The sequence below is a fragment of the Camelus dromedarius genome, chromosome 23, assembly GCF_036321535.1.
Source record: "Camelus dromedarius isolate mCamDro1 chromosome 23, mCamDro1.pat, whole genome shotgun sequence".
In the NCBI taxonomy this organism is placed as follows: Eukaryota; Metazoa; Chordata; class Mammalia; order Artiodactyla; family Camelidae; genus Camelus; species Camelus dromedarius.
This window is the reverse complement of record NC_087458.1, coordinates 17,285,010-17,306,067: the sequence shown is the minus strand read 5'-3', so window position 1 is coordinate 17,306,067 and position 21,058 is coordinate 17,285,010. Positions and strand designations below refer to the sequence as shown.

The 21,058-nt window shown below is 44.9% G+C and overlaps 2 protein-coding genes across 10 annotated transcripts in view; one reads left to right on the top strand and one right to left on the bottom strand.

Annotated features, from left to right (window-relative positions):
• Window positions 1–16,536, top strand: part of SCYL3 (SCY1 like pseudokinase 3) — a 34,587-nt gene extending 18,051 nt beyond the window's left edge. For 3 of the 5 annotated variants that reach the window (XM_031435807.2, XM_064477976.1, XM_064477979.1), the window contains 8 exons: window positions 511–622; window positions 2,344–2,421; window positions 3,988–4,127; window positions 4,773–4,957; window positions 12,076–12,247; window positions 13,656–13,817; window positions 14,625–15,334; window positions 15,844–16,536. In XM_031435807.2, coding sequence (XP_031291667.2) covers window positions 511–622; window positions 2,344–2,421; window positions 3,988–4,127; window positions 4,773–4,957; window positions 12,076–12,247; window positions 13,656–13,817; window positions 14,625–15,334; window positions 15,844–15,903 — 1,619 coding nt within the window. In that variant the 3' untranslated portion in view covers window positions 15,904–16,536. The remainder of the gene's footprint in view (window positions 1–510; window positions 623–2,343; window positions 2,422–3,987; window positions 4,128–4,772; window positions 4,958–12,075; window positions 12,248–13,655; window positions 13,818–14,624; window positions 15,335–15,843) is intronic. The other 2 variants (XM_064477977.1, XM_064477978.1) reach the window with 2 other exon arrangements.
• The window catches only part of FIRRM (FIGNL1 interacting regulator of recombination and mitosis), a 49,081-nt gene continuing 34,879 nt past the window's right edge, over window positions 6,857–21,058 (bottom strand). For all 5 annotated transcript variants that reach the window (XM_031435801.2, XM_010984490.3, XM_010984489.3 and 2 more), the window contains 4 exons: window positions 19,534–19,638; window positions 19,037–19,117; window positions 17,992–18,111; window positions 6,857–16,875 (listed from right to left, as the gene is read on the bottom strand). In XM_031435801.2, the coding sequence (XP_031291661.1) occupies window positions 16,687–16,875; window positions 17,992–18,111; window positions 19,037–19,117; window positions 19,534–19,638 (495 nt within the window). In that variant the 3' untranslated portion in view covers window positions 6,857–16,686. The remainder of the gene's footprint in view (window positions 16,876–17,991; window positions 18,112–19,036; window positions 19,118–19,533; window positions 19,639–21,058) is intronic.

The window sequence follows — 21,058 nt, the reverse complement described above, 5'->3', positions numbered from 1 at the left end:
CGCGGTTTCCTGTGTGGGTCGCGCGCTGTTCTGAATTTATAAGCATCATTCAGCTGTGGGCACACACTGAGTCTTCCCAGCCTAAATACCTGAGAATTAAGCCCTCAGGCCGCCCTTGCGGGCGATGAACTCACTCCTGTGTCTGGAATGTGGTGATTATGTACCATCCTTGGGAGAAGTGAATACAGCCCTTCCCGTAGCTTCCTGTGTCCTGTGGGTGAGGACGCTTGGGTGCACAGGCCCTCGGACGTCCTCCTCCAGGCCTGAGCGGAGTGGGACTGACAGTCAGGGGGCAAGAGGGCCCCTGGGGGGGGACGACAGCGAGGGGGCTGGACGCGTCGGCAGGGCCGTCTTCTACACCTGCCGCGGAGCTGGGCTTAGGGCGCGCAACAGCCAGGGCTTTGTCTGTTTGGGCTTTTTCAGGTTGGTCTTTGCTCCCGCCAGTCTCCAGCTGTAGAGGCCCTGAAAGGAGGCGAAGGCCTGGGCACTAACTGTAGCTCTGGATTTCAGTTTCAGCGGATGTCCTCTCCAGCTTTCAGCAGACCTTGCACTCCACCTTGCTGAGTCCCACCCCCCAGTGCCGGCCCGCGCTCTGCACCCTCCTGTCCCACGACTTCTTCAGGTGAGGGCGCCTGCCTCCCGCTGGCCCTTAGGTCCTTAGAGCTCCCCCAGGGGAAGGGGCTGGGCTGTGTCCAGTGATTGAGAAACTTAACAGACACGGCCTCTCCTTTCTGCTCCCTCTGGATTATTGATAATGAGTTTGTTATTGCTGAATTTTTACTTGGTGGGGGAGGCATGGGAAAGCGCTCATTTCTCTTCGGGTAGAAGATTGTTTTCTTTGTTTAGTAAAGCGTGATGGAGGAGCAAAGATGTCGATTTAGAAGGAGGGGCACAAAATAACTGTTAATCCTGTGGCTGGATTCAGAGATGGTTTTGAACCTCTCTTAAGGTTAGTTTTGGTCAGTGTCCTTCATTTCAAATTTCCATGATTGCGGGATTTACGCACGGGTCAATTCCACGTTCGCGACTTCTATTAGCAAAATAAATCTTAGGTCAGTTTTGAAACTGAAAATCCTTATGTGTTTGCAGTCGGAAAGCCTGAGAAAGACCAGACCGAAGGGAAAGCTAATATTACCCCTGAAGGTGGGGGGAACTGCCTCCAGGAGAGGATGGAGGTGCACTATTAAGCAGGGCAGAGGGATGGTTTCCTTGTAGTTAGAAGGGTTTTTTGTTCCGGAGAAACTGTTCAAACCTTTCCCATTACGAGCCTTTTCACCAAGGTATTTTCTTGTCCTTTTGGGGGATTCATGGTAAGGTCTTGTTTACGTTGATATAGAATCTCTGCAAAAAAGAACTCTTTACAGTAAGTAGATTCTCTCATCTCTGTGTGTGGTAAGAGTTCCTTGGTAGGAATTGTGTGTTAAGCAGATAGGGGCGAGGGAAGCCGGAAACACGGCCCCTCCCCCCCCCACCCCCCACCCCCCCCCACCCCCCCCCCCCCCCCCGGCAAACTGCCGTGGCTCCACGAGAGGGGAAGCCCAGCCAGAGTCCGCGGGAGGTGCCGGGGCTGAGGCAGCCGAGCTGGTCCGACCAGACTTCAGTTAAGACATTCGTGCTTTCTCTCCGCTGCTGAGCCGGAGGGAACAGGGGTGAGGAGGAGTGAGACCCCGGGGCCAGCAGCGCAGGGGCGCGGGCTGCGGGCCGGAGCGTCCTCCTCGGGGGCAGCGCCCCCACGTGGTGGGACGGGAGCGCGTCCCGGGAGCCCAGCCGGCCTCGGGACCCCGGGGGCCCTGCGGAGCTGGCCGTGCCCCTCACCCTTCTGCCCGCCTGGCGGAGAAGATGACCAGACACCTTACGACAGGAGGAGTGAGACGATCCCTGTGACTTGTACCAGAAATCCCTCTTCCCCCAGCCTCTTTCATAGTTTCTGCTTCACCAGAGGAGGCCTGAGAATCAGCAGCTATTTTGTGATGGTGATACCATTTCTCCCCGGGTATTTCGTGTAACCACATCTGCTACAACAGAAAATGTGGATGATTGTGACGATTACGAAAACCACGGAGTTTGTTGGTGTTTGTGTACGCACATGTGCGCACGCTTAACTGTGTATCCTCTTTACAGATCTCTTTGATGTTCTTAAAATAATGAACTCCCTTCGGGCTTGTTCCGCAGTATTTGTTTCCTAAGCTACTTGGGTATAAAGCATCTTCTGAGTGGCACCGGAGGATGTTTCCTTGTTGAATATTATTACAGTGTGGACGTCGGTTATGGCTTTGGTATTTAATGTGACTTCTCTAATCTGTTGTCCTGCTTTTTATTTATTTATTTATTTTTGGCATTTAGGAATGATTTTCTAGAAGTTGTGAATTTCTTGAAAAGTTTAACACTGAAGAGTGAAGAGGAAAAAACTGAATTCTTCAAGTAAGTTCAGAGTTCAGACCTGAAAATTCAGTCACTTGGATTAAGTCCATGTAACCACTCTAGGTGTCCCAGCGAGGACGAGTCAGGCCTGTGGTTTCCTGAATGAAGTTTAGTGACATTTCCTACATGGCAGGCTGTCTGCCAGTCCCTGGGATGGATAGTGACAGAGAACACAGAGGACTGGGGAGGAGGTGGGTAGAGAGAAGGTGTTCTGGGCGGAGGGGCAGCACGAACAGGGCACAGAGGTGGGACGCGGCATGTCTTGTTCGTGGAATGATGAGCACTCAGCTCCTGTTGGAGGGCACGTCCCAGGCAGGGTCAGGGGAGGCGTGGGCACCCTTGTTGTGGCAGTGAGGCTGTTGACACTGGTGGTGAGCAGTGGACTTCAGGCCTTGAAGCCATCCAAGGAGTGAAAGCAGGCTGTGGAATGGTGACGTCCCCCCTTGGGCGGATCACCGTGTTGATGGCCGAGGATGCTGGTTTATTTCACAGAAGACTGGGGGTGGCTGGTAGACCGTGGCAGTCAGGCAGTAGGTGTGAGGCCTCAGCGAGGGCAGTGACGGTGCAGTGCAGGAGACACGGACAGAAGTATTAGAACATAAACTTGGCAAGCCTTCGTGACTGTGACCAAAAGAGAGAATCCTGGAGGGGAGGACCTGTGTGCAGGGAAGATGAAGAATTTGGTGTTGGGTGTGTTGGTTTGAAGTGGCTGTGGGCCTTGAGGCAGAGATGTATGTAAAACTCAGGAGAGAAGTTGTAAGCTGATGAGCTTAATGATGGTGAATATTTGGGTTCATCAGTCCACAGTTGGTAACATTTTCCCAGAGTGGGTGGCATGAAAAGAACAGGGGCCCAAATGTAACCTGGGGCACCCAGCCTTTAGGGGAGCATTGGGGAGGGAGTGGGGATGCATGGGACAGAAGCAGTGGTTAGAGGAGGTCCAGAGAGCCGGGGAGGCTGGTACTCCAGGGGAGCAGAGTCTCAGGAAGATGGGAGGCATGGACAGTCCCTGCTCACTCAGCAGGCGGGAGCGCGCTGGTAGCCTTGTCTTAGCAAGAGCGGTTTCAGCAGAGAGTCACACTGCAGTGAACTGAGATGTGGGAGAAAGGTGAGCAAGTGGACTTTGTTAGGTAAAACCTCATGAAAAGTTTCGAGAAGAGAGGACATAGAATTGCTGAAGAAGGAAGTGGAGTCAAGGAAGGATGTTTTTAAGGATGGGAGAGACGTGAGCATGTTCACGGGCTGAGGGAACGGAGCTGGCGGGGGAGTGGGGAGGGGCCGAGGCTGCCGTCGTGCTGGGGCACCGGGGTGCGTGGCCCTGGGGGAGAAGGCTCGGTGTTAGGGGTCCTACACCTGGATTGGAGGTTGTGTGTGTGCTGACTACTGGCCTCGCCTCACACCTTCTACATTTTTTCTTAAATACTTGGGGGCTGACCCGTCTGCGTTCCCCAGCCCCGGGGCAGGGTCCTCAGTGGTGGGAGCGGGGAAGGCCACGCGAGTCCTGGCGGGGCGGGCGAGCTGACGCGCTGTCACAGCGTTTCCCGGGCTCTCCCCCTCTGCCCTCAGGCTCCTGCTGGACAGAGTCGGCTGCCTGTCAGAGGAGCTGATAGCTTCGCGGCTGGTGCCTCTCCTGCTGAACCAGCTGGTCTTCGCAGAGCCAGTAGCCGTTAAGAGTTTCCTTCCTTATCTCCTTGGTCCCAAAAAAGGTGAATTTTTTTCAAAGTGTTACTGGTTATTAAGGAGTTTGGGCATTAATTAGTCCATATTTGAGCAGTGTGAGATCACTGCGTGATGATCTGAACCACCTGGGGAGCTTTTTAAACGTTGGCCTGTGTGCTCGATCCACCGGTTCTGGGTCAGAGCCAGGACGGGGTGCGTGTGTATTTTCAGGGGTCCCCAGGTGATTCTGAGGCAGGCCTCTGGTTAATACCTGCCGTAACTGCTAGGAGAGGGGACTGCCCAGCTCCAGCTCCGGCTGTGGCACGTGACACCGCCTGACTTTGCGGATAAAATTGCAACAGCAGCATCAGTTGAATCTACTCTATGAAGTCCCTCACTGATTAGACATAAATGTATAAGAAGCTATTGATTCAGGATTCATTAAAAACATGTTTTCTTTGTAGTACATTAAGTGTTAGTGTTTCAGAAACACGTCCACAAGGTGGAGTGTGATGAGGTAATTGAGCCTTGAGTCACTTGGGGCCAACAGGGGCACTTCTCTCTGGTTTGGGACAGGAGGACTCAGAACAGGGCTCAGAGTGTGTATGACGTTCTGGGCTCAGCGTGCGCGTTATGCTTGGCGCTCCTTACGTTGACATGACGGTTTGTTTCTCCATCTGATCTGGGGGAAGAGCATGTGCGGGGGGAGACCGCTTGCCTGCTCTCACCGGCCCTGTTCCAGTCGCGCGTGGTCCCCGTGCTGCTGCGGCTGTTTGAGGTGCACGAGGAGCACGTGCGGATGGTGCTGCTGTCCCACCTGGAGGCCTACGTGGAGCACTTCACTCAGGAGCAGCTGAAGAAGGTCATCCTGCCCCAGGTCAGCGGGTCAGGCCCGGGTTGGGGCCCGGGGCGGGGCCGGCGCTGTGACTGGGGGGGCCTGAGGCCTCCTGGGATCCGAAGGGCTGGAGTGAAAATTGCGTTTCCGGTCCAGACGCAGAGGCAAGTCAGCTAAACAAATGTATTTGGTCCTAACCTGTGTACAACCTGAAAAACGCTGATTCTGTTTGCTAATTCTTTGGGGAAAACTAACAAGACTCACTCATGAGCTTTGTGAACACGAACTGCGAGTGTCAGTTAAATCACTATAAATAACTAAATTCTCACCGAGAGGAGCGTGAGAGGAGCCCTGGCGGTGGTTTCAGCCTGCTGCTCAGCCCCAGGGAGCCTTGAGGCTTGGCCCTCCCAGGGCTCCAGGTTTTATTGGTTTCCTGTGGCTGTTGTAACAAACTGCCACAAGCTGCGTGGCTTAAAACAATAGAAATCTGTTCTCTCTTGGTTCCAAGGTAGGAAGTCCCAGCTCGGGTCAGCAGGGCTCCCTGTGAAGGCTCCAGTGGAGAATCTTCCCTCACCTCCTTCTTAGCTTCTGGGAGCTCCCGGCAGTCCTTGGGGCTTCTCGGCTTGTAGCTGTGTCACCCCAACTTCTGCTTCTCTTGTCACGTGGCATTTTTATAAGGACATAAGTCATTGGGTTTGGGGTCACCCTAATCCAGTATGACCTCATTTTAAGGTCACATTTTGGGTGGACATGAATTCAGGGGAGACACTATTCAACTCAGTACAAGGTTTGAGATTTTGTCAATCATATGGTGTTTTTCAAATAATTTGTTTTCCTGTGAGATTTACTGATTTAATAATTGAAAGGCCTGGTTTTACGCCGGCTCTTGTGCCTTGGTACTGGGGCCATAGAGGGATGTAACACACGCCCTGCTTTCAAGGAGCTAGTAGTTGGGAAATAACAGGCTTGACTGGGCTCAGCTTGGGGGCTGTCTTCCACGTGAGTCAGCTGAGGCAGCCGTCACTGGGCGCCCCATAAAGGCTGACGTTCAAAACAGCACCTTGGCACCTTGGCGGGGGGCTGACTGAAAGGCTGGGTTGGGACTCTGGGACAGCTGGGCCTCTGTCTCTGTGAAGTCTCAGGATATCTTGGGGCCTCTGTCTCCTGACGTGACATGGCCACACTTCTCTGGCAGGGTGGGTGGACTTCCTCCACCGCCGCCCAGCTCCCACGGCATAGGTTGGGAACTGACATCACTTCTACCATGTTCTCTCAGTTAAAGTGAGTCAAAGAAGTCAGCCCCGGTTCCCCGTGGGGTGGGTCTAGAGTCGAGCTAGCACAGCTTAGCGCTGCGCTTCACATCTGGGGCAGCAGTTCTCACCCTGTATGTGGTTGGTTGTGTCTGAAAATTCAGAAGAGGAACGAAGTACTCCTAACTCTGCAGGAGAGGAGCCATCACAGGTCTCAGAATCGGTGCTGAGCTGAGGTCACATGATCAGTTGACGTTCAGCATGTGAAAGGCCATGAACACTCTCACTGGAGCTCCTTCCTCGGAGGGGAATGACTTGGCTCGTCTCCTGTGTTCACTTTGGTGAGAGTGTGGAAGGTGGACTGTGCAGCAAGGGGGATCAGCTCAGACACTATTAGAATGGTCCTGCTAAGAGATGACAAAGACGGGGAAACGCGGTGGCAGGGGTTATGGGAGAGGGACGAATGGGGAGGTTAGAGGGGTGGGGCTGGGTTTCTCAGTGGATGGGTGAGGTCTGAGGATGACTCTTGGATTTTTGGCTTGGATGGTTTGCTATTTTATGATTACTGTATTCATCTCATAGCATTCCAACCATATGCAAAAAACCAAAAACAAACGTTTTAGTTTACTTGTACAGTTTTGTTAGCATTGGGACTGGTAATTATTTTATTGGGTCCTTTTGGAAGCCTTCATCTTAGACAAATGAGGAGACAGGACCAGAAAAACGAAGCGATTTATTGGTCAAGTCACAGTAAGAATTCCTGGTGGAGTACAGACCAGAACCTGGGGTTCCTGATACCCGGGGTGTCTGGCTGCCTCCACCAGGCAGGCCAGTCGTCCTGGCCTTGAGTCTGGCTGGTGCGGATGCTCTGCCTCCTTATGTACATGTGCCAGCTCAGAGTAAAACCTCTCCTAATGTCTCCATGTGAGCGTCTTAGGGTTCTTCTGGTTGCAGGTAACAGAAACGCACTTAAATGAGCTAAAGCAAAAAAAAAAAAAAAAAAAAAGACTTCAATGAAAGGATGTCAGTCTGCCGTGCATGGAAATCAAGTGCAGCTGGGACTCAGCCGTGTGGTCTTCATTCTTTTCCTTTCTCTACATCTGCTCCACTTTCAACTCTTGAAGATCAGCTTTCATTATTTGGTGTACACATGGCCATACATGGTTGTCCCATAGCCTCCAGGCTTCTTGTCCTCATTTTAAGCAAACCACAGAGATAACCAGTTTCTCTGAATTCCGGTTTTTATTATCCTCTCCAGGAAGAGAGATCATAATTGGCTTAGTTTGGGGCAGGTGTCATATGCATCAGATATAAAGAAAGTTTTCAAGGTCCTGTTTTTGTGGGTGGGGTGTGCAAGGCTGAGAAGAGGCAAGGGACTGGGACCAGCTGGGTGTTTCTAAGTGTGCCCTGCATAACGTGGCCAGTCTCTGAACTGTTTGCTGTGGTTCTGCAATGAGGTGAGTACAGATATGGAAAACTAATATTTAAAACCTTTTTTTAAAAATTGAGGTACATAATCAACATACAACATTACATTAGTCTTAGGTGTACAACAGAATGAGTCAGTATTTATTTATATTGCAAATGATCACCACAATAAGCCTAGTTAACATCTATTAACCATACAGAATTACAATTCTTTTTTCTTTTTTATGAGAACTTTTAAGGATTACTCTCTCAGCAACCCTGAAATGTGCAGTACAGTGCTGTTCACGACAGTCATCCTACTGTACATCTCCGACTTATTTTATAGTGGGAAGTTTGTACCTTGTGACCGCCTTCACCCCTTTTGTCCCCTCCCTCGTCCTCACTTCAACCTGTGGCAAGCAACAGCCTGTTCCTTGTGTCTATGAGCTTGTTTTGGTCTGTTCCTCCCCTCCCTCCAAGTATGAGTGGGATCATACAGTGCTTGTCTTTCTATGTCTGACTGATTTTACTTAGCATAGCATAATGCCCTCAACGTCCATCCATGTTGCAAATGGCAAGATTTTCTTCTTTTTTGTGGCTGAATAATTTTCTTGTGTTTGTGTGCACACATTGTGTGTGTGCAAAGTTTTTATCCATTCATCCATCGATAGACACTTAAAGTTGCTTCCATATCATGGCTATTGTAAATAATGTTGCAGTGAACAGGGGGGTGCAGGTATCTTTTTGAGTTACTGTTTCTTTCCCTTAGATGAATGCTTAGAAGTGGAATCACTCACTGGGTGGTGTGGTAGTTCTAACTTTTTGAGGAACCTCCATACTGCTTTCCATAGTGGCTGCACCAATATAAATTCCCACCAGTAGTGCACAGGGTTCCCTTTTCTCACATCCTCTTCAGCACTTGTTCTCTCGTCTTTTTGATGAAGGCTGTTCTAACAGGTGTGGTGGTATCTCATTATGGTTTTGACTTACGTTTCCCTGATGTTTAAATGATGTTGAGCATCTTTTCTTGTACCTGGTGGCCATCTTCATGTCTTCAACCCATTTTTCAATTGAATTGTTTTTGCTATTGTCTGAGTTCTTTTATATATTTTGGATATTAACCCCTTATCAGATATACAGTTTGCAAATATTTTCTCCTGTTCAGTAGGTTGCCATTTCATTCTGCTGATGGTTTCCTTTACTATGTAGAAACTTTTAAGTTTGATGCAGTCTCATTGTTTGTATTTGATTTTGTAACCTTTGCTTTTGGTGTCAGATCCAAAAGCTCATCACCAAGACTGGGTTAAGGAACTTACTGCTTTTTCATTTTTTTCCCCTAGTTTTATGGTTTCAGGTCTTACATTTAAGTTTTTAATCCATTTTGAGTTAATTTTTGTGTATGGTGTAAGATAGTGGTCCAGTTTCATTCTTTTGCATGTGGCTGTCCAGTTTTCACAGCACCATTTATTGAATAGACTGTCCTTTCCCCCATTATATTATTTGGCTCCTTTATTGTAAATTAACTGAACATATATGGATAGATTTATTTCTGGGCTCTCAATTTTGTCCCATTAACCTACGTTTCTGTTTAATGGCAATACTATACTGTTTTGATTACTGTAGCTTTGTAATAGTTTGAAATCAGGGAGCATAGTTCCTCCAGCTTTGTTCTTTCTCAAGATTGCTTTGGCTATTCGGGGTCTTTTGTGGTTTCATACAAATTTTAGGGTTGTTCTATTTCTGTGAAAAATGCCACTGGAATTTTGATAGGGATTGAATTGGGTCTGTTGATCGTTTTGGGTAGTATGGGCAGTTTATTAACAATATTAATTCTTCCAGTCCATGAGTACAGAATACCTTTCCATTTATTTGTGTCTTTTCAGTTTCTTTCATCAATGTCCTGTAATTTTCAGTGTATAGGTCTTTCACTTCCTTGGTTAAATCCTAGGTATTCTTTGATGCAGATGTAAATGGGATTGTTTTCTTAGTTTCTCTTTTTTATAGTCCATTATTAGTGTACAGAAATTCTACAGACTTCTGTATATTGATTTTTATATCCTGTGACTACTGAATTCATTTGTTGGTTCTGAAAGTTTTTTGTTGGAGTCTTTAGGGCTTTCTATATATAGTCATCTGCAAATAGTGGTCATTTTACTTACTTTCTGATTTGAGTGTCTTTACTTTTCTTGCGTAACTGCTGTGGCTGGGACTTCCACTATTGTGCTGAATAACAGTGGCAAGAGTGGGCATCCCCGTCTTGTTCCTGATCTCGAGAGGCTTTCAGCTTTTCGGGATGTCAGCTGTGGGCTTGTCGTATGTGGTCTTGATATGTTGAGGTGTGTTTCCTCTATACCTTCCTTGGTTGTTGAGAGTTTTTATCATGAATGGATGTTGAATTTTGTCAGAAGTTTTTACTGCATTTATTGAGAAGATCATATGATTTTTATTCTTCATTTTGTTAATGTGGTGTATTACATGGATTTTGTGGGTGTTCAACTGTGCCCACATCACTGGAATAAATCCCACTTGATCACGGTGTGTGAACCTTTTGATGTATTGAATTCTGTTTTGTAATTTTGTTGAGAATTTCTGCATCTATGTTCACCAGGGATATTGACCTGTAATTTTCTTTTCTTGTGGTGTCCCTGTCTGGTTTTGGTATCAAGGTAATTAATACTGGCCTTTTAATATGAGTTTCCTTCTCTTCTATTTTTTAGAAGAATTTGAGGATTAGTTCTAATTCTTTTAATGAATGTTTGGTAGAATTCACCAGTGAAGCCTTCTGTTCCTGGACTTTTGTTTGTTGGTAGGTTTTTGGTTACTGATTCCATCTCCTTACTAATGATCCATGTGTTCAGATTTCCTGTTTGAGTATTAGTATTGGTCAGCAGTATGTTTCTAGGAGTCTCTCCACTTCTGCTTTGTCAAATTTGTTGGCATAAATATAACTGTTCATAGTAACCTCTCGTGATCCTTTGTGTGGCAACAGTTTTAACGTGTCCTCTTTCATTTCTTGAACCCAGGACCTTGTGCATGCTAAGCATGAGCTGTACTGCTGAGCTATCCCCGCCCCCTCTTTCATTTCTGATTTTGAGTCCTCTCTCCTCTTGAGTCTCCTAAAGGTTTGTCAATTTTATCTTTTGGAAAAAAAAAAACTTAGCTTCATTTTTTTCTTTTGTCTTTTTAGTCTCTATTTCATTTATTTCTACTCTGATATTTATTTCCTTCCTTCTACCAGCTTTGAGTTTCCTTTGCTCTCTTTCTAGTTCGTGAGGTGTAGAGTCATTTGTTTACTTGGGATTTTTCTTGTTTCTTCAGGTAGGAATTTCTCTCTTATGAATTTCCCTTTTAGAACTGCTTTTGCTCCATCCCATGTGTTTTATTTCCATTTTTATTTGTCTCAAGGTGTTTTTGATTTATCCTCTGATTTCTTCTTTGACCCAGTACAATACTGTTTAATCTTCACATATTTTAATTTTTCAGTTTTCTTCTTGTAATTGATTTCTTGTTTCACACCATTGAATGGGTCAGAAAACATGCTTGATATGATTTAGTCTTAAATTTATTAAGACTTGTTTTATGACTTAACATGGGATCTCTCCTGGACAATGTTCCATGTGCACTTGAGAAGAATGTGTATTCTGTTGCTTTTGGATTGAATATTCTTTGTAAATCTATTAAGTTCATGTAATGTGTTATTTAAGGCCAGTGTTTTCTTAACTGATTTCCTGTCTGGATGATCTACCCATTGGTGTAAGTGGGGTATTAAAGTCCCCTACTATTACTATGTTGCTCTATTTCTCCTTTAGGGTCTGTTAATATTTGCATTATGTATTTAGGTTCTCCTATGTTTGGTGCATCAATATTTGTAAGTGTTATATCCTCATGTTATCATGTAATGCCCTTGTCTCTTACTACCATCTTTGTTTCAAAGTCTGTTTTGTCTGATACAAGTATAGTGACCCCAGCCTGCTTTTGGTTTTCATTTGTATGGAACATCTTTTTTCTGTTCCTTTGTTTTGTCTGTGTCCTTACACCTGAAGTGGGTCGCTTGTGGCCTCATTTAGATGAGTCTTGAGCTTGGTTAGTACTTGGATGGAAGGCCACCTGGGAATACTGGGTGTGGGAGGCTTAGAAGTGCTGAGCTCTTGGGAGGACTCTGGCCTTGGGTTGGAGGAAGGAGCCAACAGCCATCGTGCACAAATCTAAAACCTTTTATAGCAACTTAACAGAATAATCTATGTTATCTCCAATGTATTTGTCTATTTAATTTCATTTTGGGGGGTATTTTTTTTTTAACATATCGGGCTGTGATGGATTGGGAGGGGAAAATATTGGCCCTCGACCACAGATAGTTTGAGAACTACTGACCTAGATAGAACACATATCTAAGAAACGGCGCTCATCTGAGCAAGCAGTCTGAGTGAAGCCCGCCTGCTGTTTACAGGGGAGAAAAAGGCAGACAATGTGGTTATCTGCGCTTATGACCCAATTCACTCCTAGGTGTTACTGGGCCTGCGCGATACCAGCGATTCCATTGTGGCAATTACTCTTCACAGCCTAGCAGTGCTGGTCTCCCTGCTTGGACCAGAGGTGGTCGTGGGAGGAGAAAGAACCAAGATCTTCAAACGCACTGCCCCAAGTTTCACTAAAACCATCGACCTTTCCCCAGAAGGTAAGAATGACTAAAAGGCCTACCTTTTAAGTGTTGTTGTTTTAATGTATTAGATTTTTAACATTATACAAGTAATGCAGATGGACTGTATTCAAATGACAGAGAATTAAAAGGAAACAGCTAGTAGTTTCCTGCTCCCAGCTTCTTCTGGGGGCGGGGGGGGGTCTAAGGTAAACAGTTTAATGGTTTAGTGGGAATCCTTTCATGCCTTTTTTTAAGCCCACAAAAAGACACACAGATGTATGTTTACACACACAGATAAAGGATTCAAAAACCAAAAAGTGATGAGAAAATGCTGTGCACAGTTCTACTTGACTTTTTTGTGTAGCAGCTTATCAGAGACCTGTCTCCAGGTCAGTACGTGGCTGCCTAATATTTCATTGAATATAATTCAGCAATTTCCTTGTTGATGGCTCTTTCATCCATTTCAGGATTTCTTACTGAGTCAAAGAATATATTTTAAATTTTAATAGAGACTGTCAGTTTCCAGAAAGGTTGTGGCAGCTCTCAGTAACACTAGATGTTTAAGTTCTTTGGGTTTTGCTGGCCTGTTTGGTGAAAAGCTACTGATTTTTAGGTACTTCCTTGATTCCTTGAATCAAGAAAATCCTTACTTCTCGTGTGTTCCCACTGGATGTTACATGGGAAATAGCATTAATTTCTGGTCTTTATAGGCTATTAAAGTCAAGAGTAAGAATTTTGTGGGGTATTTTGTAAGAAAAATTAGGACTTGAGCAGGGGAGACAGTGGAAGAAATAAGCAAGAGTGTGGGGCAGTTGTGGCACAGGCCGGGGTGAGGAGGCGGGATGTGGCCTGTGACGACGTGGCTCAGTGCCCCCACCCGCACTTTTCTAAGGCAGAGGAAGTATTAAGCCAAAAATTTCGTTAGAATCCTTCTGACTAATACCTACTCTTTAGTATAAACTTTCTGATAAACTATTAATGATAACATTTTCTTAAAATATTTTTCTTTTCCCAGTTGGAAGGTAAATGCCCATGACACAAAGCTTACCATTTTAACCATTTTTAAGTGTATGGTTTTGTGCCATTAAGTACATTCATTTTATTCTGAAAAGGAGGTGAGTAGAATCAATTATGGTGTTAAATCACCACCAAAGTGTTTTTAAAGGCTGTTAAAACCATTAGGATACCTAGTTATAAAAGTTCTCTGCCTCCTCCCTGCTCCCCTAATGCTGGAAGCCCTTCTATCCTGTCACCACCACGTAGGATAGGCAGTCCGTTCTGTAATAGATGTTTCTTCAAATATCTGAAGATGCCCTCTCCCTGCAACTTACCTTTTCCCTCTGTTAACTATACCCCTTTCCCTTAACTGTTGCTCACCTAATGTGATAGAAAAAGAAGCAATTTACTATCCCTTTCATTTTTTTGAGTTTTAATCTATCTTCAGATTCCCCTACGCACGTCGTCTGCAGCCAGCGCGGTCAGACCTCGCCGGTCCTGGAGAACCCCTCCTCCAGCGTATTCCCCAAGTGTCTCTTTTCTGGCAGCATGCCCCTGGACAGCAGGCAGCACACACAGCGAGATTATTACAACTCTCTCTTACAGACAGGTAGGTTACTCAATTTACAGAGCTTTTCCTCTGCTTGGGGGAATGTTCTCCTGAGTAATAAGCTCTGAAACTTAAGGGCACTTTGGGGAACACTGAAGCTTCTCTCTCTCACAATTACGTAGTCAGCTGGGACCCACCTCTTCCCTGGACTAGAGGGTATTTACCTGTCTTTTCTTCATAACTGACACATGAACAGGTTGACATTGCTTGAATTTTTTGCACCAGATACTTTACTTTGGGACTTTAGGTGCCTTAGTGTAGCATTTTCCACACTGTATTAAAGAATGGTAATTCTGGAAGATGTTAAAAGGTGTACCATGAAAAAAAGAGCTGTATGGTTAAGTAAGTTTGGGGAACTTAGCAGAGTCAGAACACACTGCACAAGACTCAGTGACTTGGACTACACTTAAGAAAATCTGTTTAGAATGAGGATATGTTGGGTTAGGCAAACTTACTTGAGCACACGATGCTTTTTCAGGATGTATGTAATTCACATCTCGAGGGTAACGCTGCCTGGCTTAGAACATTTCTGTGTTTGTTTATAGACAGTTATGCCAACAAAACAGTATGTTTGAATATTTAGTAAAGGATTATGTGCTCCAGTTGTTGCTTGCTATGCTTCCATTGAATTACAATTTAAATATCTGTTTAACTTACATCACACCTTTGTTATGTTTTGCTGGGATCTCTCATTTTTTGTATCATGGATATTTCCAAGGAGTCTTTAGTGTCAACTTGCTCCTAAATATGTTGCTTGCTCTTAACCAACTTCTTATGAGAATGATTCTTGTACTTATTCCCCTACAGGCAATCAATTTTCTCAGCCGATTAAATTTCCCATTAATGGAATCTCGGATTTGAAAATTACCTCAGGAGACAGTGAGAAGTTCCCATCAAGTTCTAAAAAGTCTGAGGACTGGCCTGACTGGAGCGACCCCGAGGAGCCCGAGAACAAAGCCGCCAGCCTCCAGGTCTGTCCCACAGAGCCCTGTGCCGCTGCCACGCCCCCACGCACCAACGTGAGCGTGGATGAGGAGGAGACTTGGGATGACTTTGAGCCCAGCGGCTTAGACACTGAAATAACTCTGGAAAGTGGAACCACGGCTACAAGACCTGTTACCTCAGGGGAGCACAAGGCCATGCCGACTTCGCTTCCACTCACTGAAGAGGCCAAGCCTTTGAAGTCAAGCCCACCGCAAAAGACCGGTCTTGCACAAAGCAGGGATGACCCACACCAAACCAGGCCAACAAAAGTGTCGTCAGAAGACAGGCGCCCTAAGGTTCCATCAGAACTTGGCTTAGGAGAGGAGTTTACCATTCAGGTAAAGAAGAAGCCAGTAAGAGACCCTGAGCTGGACTGGTTTGCTGACATGACCCCAGACATTAAGCCTTCCACTGCTGTTCTTGTCCTACCTGGGCTGAGGACAGAAGCGATGGAAGCGATGGTTCCCACCAGGGAGCATGTCTCCTCAGTGTTGCAGTTTTCCTCAAAATTTGCTGCAGCAGAAATGACTGAGGTAAGGATCACTGCACTGTGCCGTGCGCGTTTAAGGACCTCCCGTGTAGCTGCCAGGCGCACTGTCCCATTTATAACAGGTGACGTGCTGTTCTCCTAGTGAGAGAAAAGACTGATGTACATTGACCAACTAGGTACAATGGTCAAGCATAAAATGAATAAACTCAGGTCCTGTAAACGGCATCTTTCCTTCCTTGGAAAAATGCAGCAGTGCTTGGCCTAAGTGTTTAACGGGCCACTTACTGCAATAACCTTTTTATTTGGAAAGGGGGATTAAACCAAGAATGTGGTGTCATCAGACTGATCTTAATGATTATGTAGTCACTGGAAAGTTATTTTCCAGTGTACTGCTAGAACCAGGGTAATCCTTTCAGCTTCCTGTTACAGTAATTTTTACACGAGGAGATGTCTTTTAGACAAGTTTTGGGCCCCTTTAAAATTCCTGACCTTTCTAGTCTGAACATGAGTTGTTTGAGCAGGTTGCCCTTGGTTTGCTTTATCTTGTTGCAGGGAGAGTCTGCGGGCTGGGGAGAAGAAGGGGAGCTGAACTGGGAAGATACTAACTGGTGACAACAGGTGTGAGTTCATCTCTAGGAAAAAGGATTCCTTTAAAAAAAAAAAAAATCAAACTAATACCTCAAAAGCAGGCTCTGCAGACAAGAAAACCCCAAAGCATCCTGTTTTTCTCATACCAGGAGCTCTTTTTCCAGTCTGTGCCAATGGAAGCGTGAGACGCGGCGTGCTGGCGGGAAGCCCTGGGCGGCGAGGAGGTTCCCAGCCTTCCTCAGAGGACGAGCCTGTGCGTCCGACTGAGGCCAGTTTCTGTGTAGAGCAAGTGGCTGTGGAAAGGTTGAATTTACTGCTTTTTTTCCAGAACAATTCCAGGCGTAAAGAAAATAAATAGAAAAATCCAAGCTGATTAGCTTAATTTTGTGCCATTTCTTTGTCAGAAGAGTAAGCTCTGTTATGAAACCTACTGAAGATATTTTAGCTGTAGAGTATAGAAATGATTTTAAATTGCTGAGGTTCCCTTAGGCAGCTTATTTATTTGTTTACAGATGTGCTATCTGAATGAGTGGCCCTGTGGGGACCGGGGCAGTTACTGACTGTTCCACCTGTGTTACCTTGTACCAAAGTTCTTAATGAGAAATATCCCCCACAATCCTGTTCTCTTAATGTCCAATAAAGACTATTTTCATTAGATTCAACTTTACAAAAGTTGTTTTATGTGTTAGAAAATATACAGACATAATTACATCAATATTTTCACTTAAAGAATCTATTGCAGGATGACAAAAAATGATATCCAACTCTATCTACTGTTAATATGGTCCAGTCCACTCAAGTGTCACCTTAAACCACACGGCGTTTTAGCTCGTCGATCCTTTCGTGGAGCGCCTCCATTTCTGTTAGAAGCCAGTCTGGAGGAACGGACTGCTGGAGTAATGACTCAATTGCCCCCAAGGCCCCTGCCGCCGCCTGCACTGCTGCCCTGTACTCTTCCTCCTCGGGGAGCTCGTGACGGGCTCTCTTTGCGTAAGGCTGGCAAATGAGAACAACGTGGTGAGTGATGCCATGGTACCATTCCAAAATGATTAAAGACCTTTCCACGTTTTACATGAAAATTTTATGGTTCACAAGGGCTGAAGGGCACCCCCCCCCCCCCGCAATCATCTGGAGAGAAGTGAAGGCATTTTTGCTCTGTCACAGGGGTTTGGGGCACTACCATCAGTGCTCAAGGTCCGAGACTAAGAAGTGCTGCCTTGTCTGGTAGCTTCCAGTGGGTATTGTTTAGACATGTAATCTGTCCTTACAAAAAGCCCAAGTATGAATTTTCTGAACGTTTCCTATTTCCTTTTTAACACTAAGTTTGTAATAATGCTTTTGAGCCAGTTAAGTAAATTGTCAGGCTTTCTAACATCATTGTACCACGAGGGGGAGGAAGGGGTGGGGCCAAGACAGTTTTTATAATCCTTATCTTCCTAAGGAAGGTCATAATATATACGGCTTACATAACACTAATGATATATTTAACTTTATAGATTTCAGGCATAAAAGTTACATGTCTTGAAAACAAGTTACTGGTTTTTGTAAGAGTTGTAACTAAAATTTACCAGAACGTTATTCCCCTTAGAGATTACCATTCCACACATACTATTAGTGCTCAAAACAATTTTGAATATCCTTAGCAGTGTCAGATTTTCCCTCTTAATAGGTAGACGTGGTTTCTAGACAACGCCAGAAATTCTTCGGCTGGTTTGATGAATGAGGCAAGGGAGCAAACTAAACATTTTGGAAAAAAGGTTAATTGGTTTTCTTCTGTGGTTCAGAAACTTGCATTTGTAGCATCACTGGTACAAACACGTAACTTTTCCAAAGGTTATTACAAATAACTGAAAGTTAGAGTCTATTTAGTATGAAGTTTAAAACTTTTTTTGTAGTCCCATCTGTTCTATGTATTGATAACCTTTTAGGAAGAAGACATGTGACTTTTAAAAGAACACTCGCTATAAAAAAGAATTTTATGTGTCTAGATCTATTTGATTATTTTGATATTCAATATGAGGCCGAGAACCACACTAGTTTTACTTTTATCAGTAGGTAGAAGGGCAGAATGTCTTATTTAAAGCCTGACCCACACTGACAAGCAGTCCGTACCTGTAAAGATGACCACTTTGCTTCTTCCACAGTAACTTTAGCAAAGGGCTCCCAGAAAATACCTTTCTCCTGTTTGATACGTTCCACTCGGGCATCTGCAGTTTCATCTACAAACCCCGTCTGCCAGAGAGCATGAAAAACCAAGTGAAAAATCAACACGTTACCATTTTGGTCCTAGTACAGAACACCGTGATGTTCAAGAAGTGAAAGGGCCAAAGCTTGCATGCTGAAGAGCCAAGTGTTAAGCTGGTCTGGCTTAGCCTGTGAACCAGGCAAATTCTGGAAGTTGGACTCACCTGTAAATGTATCCTCTTAGTGTAATTTGGGTAAAATTACTCTACGGTGTTCTCTTTCCTTACAGAAAAGTGGTAGTGTCATCTTTCCAGAAAAAATTGAGTCTGCTGGCCTTTACTGAATCGGGGGGGAACTGGCAAAAGCAACATGGACACAAACGCACTTAGGTCCAGCTTACATGTAACCTGTGCGTATATGTAAGTAGTAAATTAGAAGACTAACCCAGTTCAAAATGAGATTATTGTTTACAAAAATTAAATTCACTTTCTCCTGGCGTTGTAAATTTGTGGTTTAACTGTCCTGTTGGTGCTTCAGTGAACCCTTAACTTACATCCTAACACTGTCCCCACAAATACGGGAGCCCTATGATTCAACAGTTTGGTCAGTATTTGGAAAAGTAGGTCTGGTGTCCCGTCGGGGCAGAAAAGCCATGACTACATTAAAATAGTAAACATGAGCCTCTCGGGCCTATGATTCCACATGTGAATCTAATTAAGATCAGTAACAGGTAGGGGACCCCCGTTAGTCATCTCACTGCCCTAATGATCCCAAATTACAGGCAGAGTTACTGCAAGTGCCCTATTTCTGACTTGTAATGTGGTCCCACCTGTGTAATGTGTCACCACTGTGCTAGTAAGCACTGTGGAAAGTTTAAGCTAAAAAGGTATTTAACTTGGTTATAATTTCAAAAAAGGTAACATGATAACAAAATATGTGACACTACTGTTTTGATTCTATATAAATACAGTACCTTCTCCAGAAAGGATACAACTTTGTTCTTTGTTTCTTCAGAACTGAGACACAGTGGAACTATCTCTTCCTGATTTGTTCCCTATTAGAAGATTGATAAACAAAACCAGTGTTAATATATTTCAACAGCTTGCAAAAACAAGTACATGGGCTTGAAGAATGACCTTAGTTAAAATACTCAGCGCCAGAGGATCCTCAGACTGTAAGCTCATAGTTCTTTCAGGGCCTTAGAAGAACACGACACCCTGCACAAGTGCAGGGGTGAACTACGTCCGCCCAGTCATCCTGGCGTCTCGGGGCCCTCTTAGGACCAAAGGCATAGCTTGCTTGACAGTGGGTAAGAGGAAGAAGCAATTACCAGACTAGTAATATCTCCTCCAGCACAAAACTTTGACTAAGATACAAAAATAGTTTGATAAGTGTTTTTGGAATGTTTTGGAAAATTTGAAATACTAAAATATTTTAGAGGTCACTGTGATTGATCGGCCTTCTAATTACCTCTGCAAACTGAGTGAATGCCTCCAAGGTATGTTGTTCTAGTAACCAGTTCCTGTCAGCCAACAGTGAGGCAAAAATAGAAGACAGGCTGGGCAGAATTTTGTCCTAAAAAGAGAACCAAACCTTAATAAGTAGAAGAAAACTAAAGCAGAGTACATTCATTATTGTGACATTGTCAAGTGTCCATAATTCTGTCCCAGTGAACACGTCATAAAACCTGTCTGGTCACGTCACTCCTTTGTTCAGGTCCTTCCGAAGGCAGCTTCCCACTCCCTCAGAGCGTGCCCACCAAGCCCCACGAGCTCTGCGTTGGCTGCCCTCGGTGTGCCAGGCGTTCCCCGCAGGACCCTCACTCACTCTCCCCTGCTCGGGAGCCGCCTGCCCCTCAGCTTCAGCAAGGTGACATGTGAGGACAACCTGAGGACTCCACTGACTGAGTCCAACTTAAGACTCTACCCGCACATACACATTCTTTCTCCCCTTGCCTGCTTCACTTCTCTCCGTAGCACTCACCACCATTTCACGTGCGACCCGTGTCAGCACTTGACTGCAGCTCCCGGCAGGCTGAGGGCGGGCGTTAGCTTAGTTCACTACCGAGCCCCAGAGATGAAAGCAGTGCCGGACACACAGCAAGAACTCAATTTACTAAGTCAACCCGTCTCATGGCTTTAAAGTGCCTCTTACATTTCTTCAGACCTTAACTTCATTCCTGGGAATATGTAAGGTAATTCCTGCTAATAAAACATTTGTTCCCTGAGTTCCAGGCCCATCAGGGTCCGTGGCTGTGCACTAATGAAGCAACATTAGGAATACATTTATTTTATGCTAAAATGAAGATAGCTCAAATGCAAGTATCTGAATACTTTTGTCCAAAGAATTGAAAAGAAGCTATCAAGTCTACAGTGTCTCATGAAACAAACGTACATGATGAAAACATACAGTATGGTATTATTTCCTGGTAAGTAAGAAAACCCTTTAGAAACTAACTGGTTAAATTTTTGGTTTCAAAGATTTTAATCAACATGTACTGAGATAATGTCCATCCATCATGTTTTTGTTGCAGTTACATAAAAAGTTCTCATCAGTGAACTCTACAGTATCTCCCGTGGAGGTGGGGCAGAGTCAACTGTCTAGAATTGTTTTAACCACAGTAATAAGGCAAAACTCAATTTAGGAGGAGGACTTCCTTTTGCTGTGAAGTATGTCTTAAAATTCAGCAGAAGTGTATTAGCAGGGTTCTTTTTATAAATAAATATCCATTTGTTGACTATATATACTTTGCAACATTTTTAAAAATATTGTCTTAAAAAACAAACAGGTTCACTCTGATGGATATAAAACCAAGAGAATAATTTTGATAAACTACCCAATTTCCTCACTGTACGTTGCTCCCTAGAAGACATGAATATGACTTCCTTCCTCAGGAACTCTGTGTGCTAGAGCCCACCTGGAACGACTCTCACACTGCAGCAAACGCTATGAATTACTTGTATGTCAACATACATTTTTCTGAAAGAAAATGAGT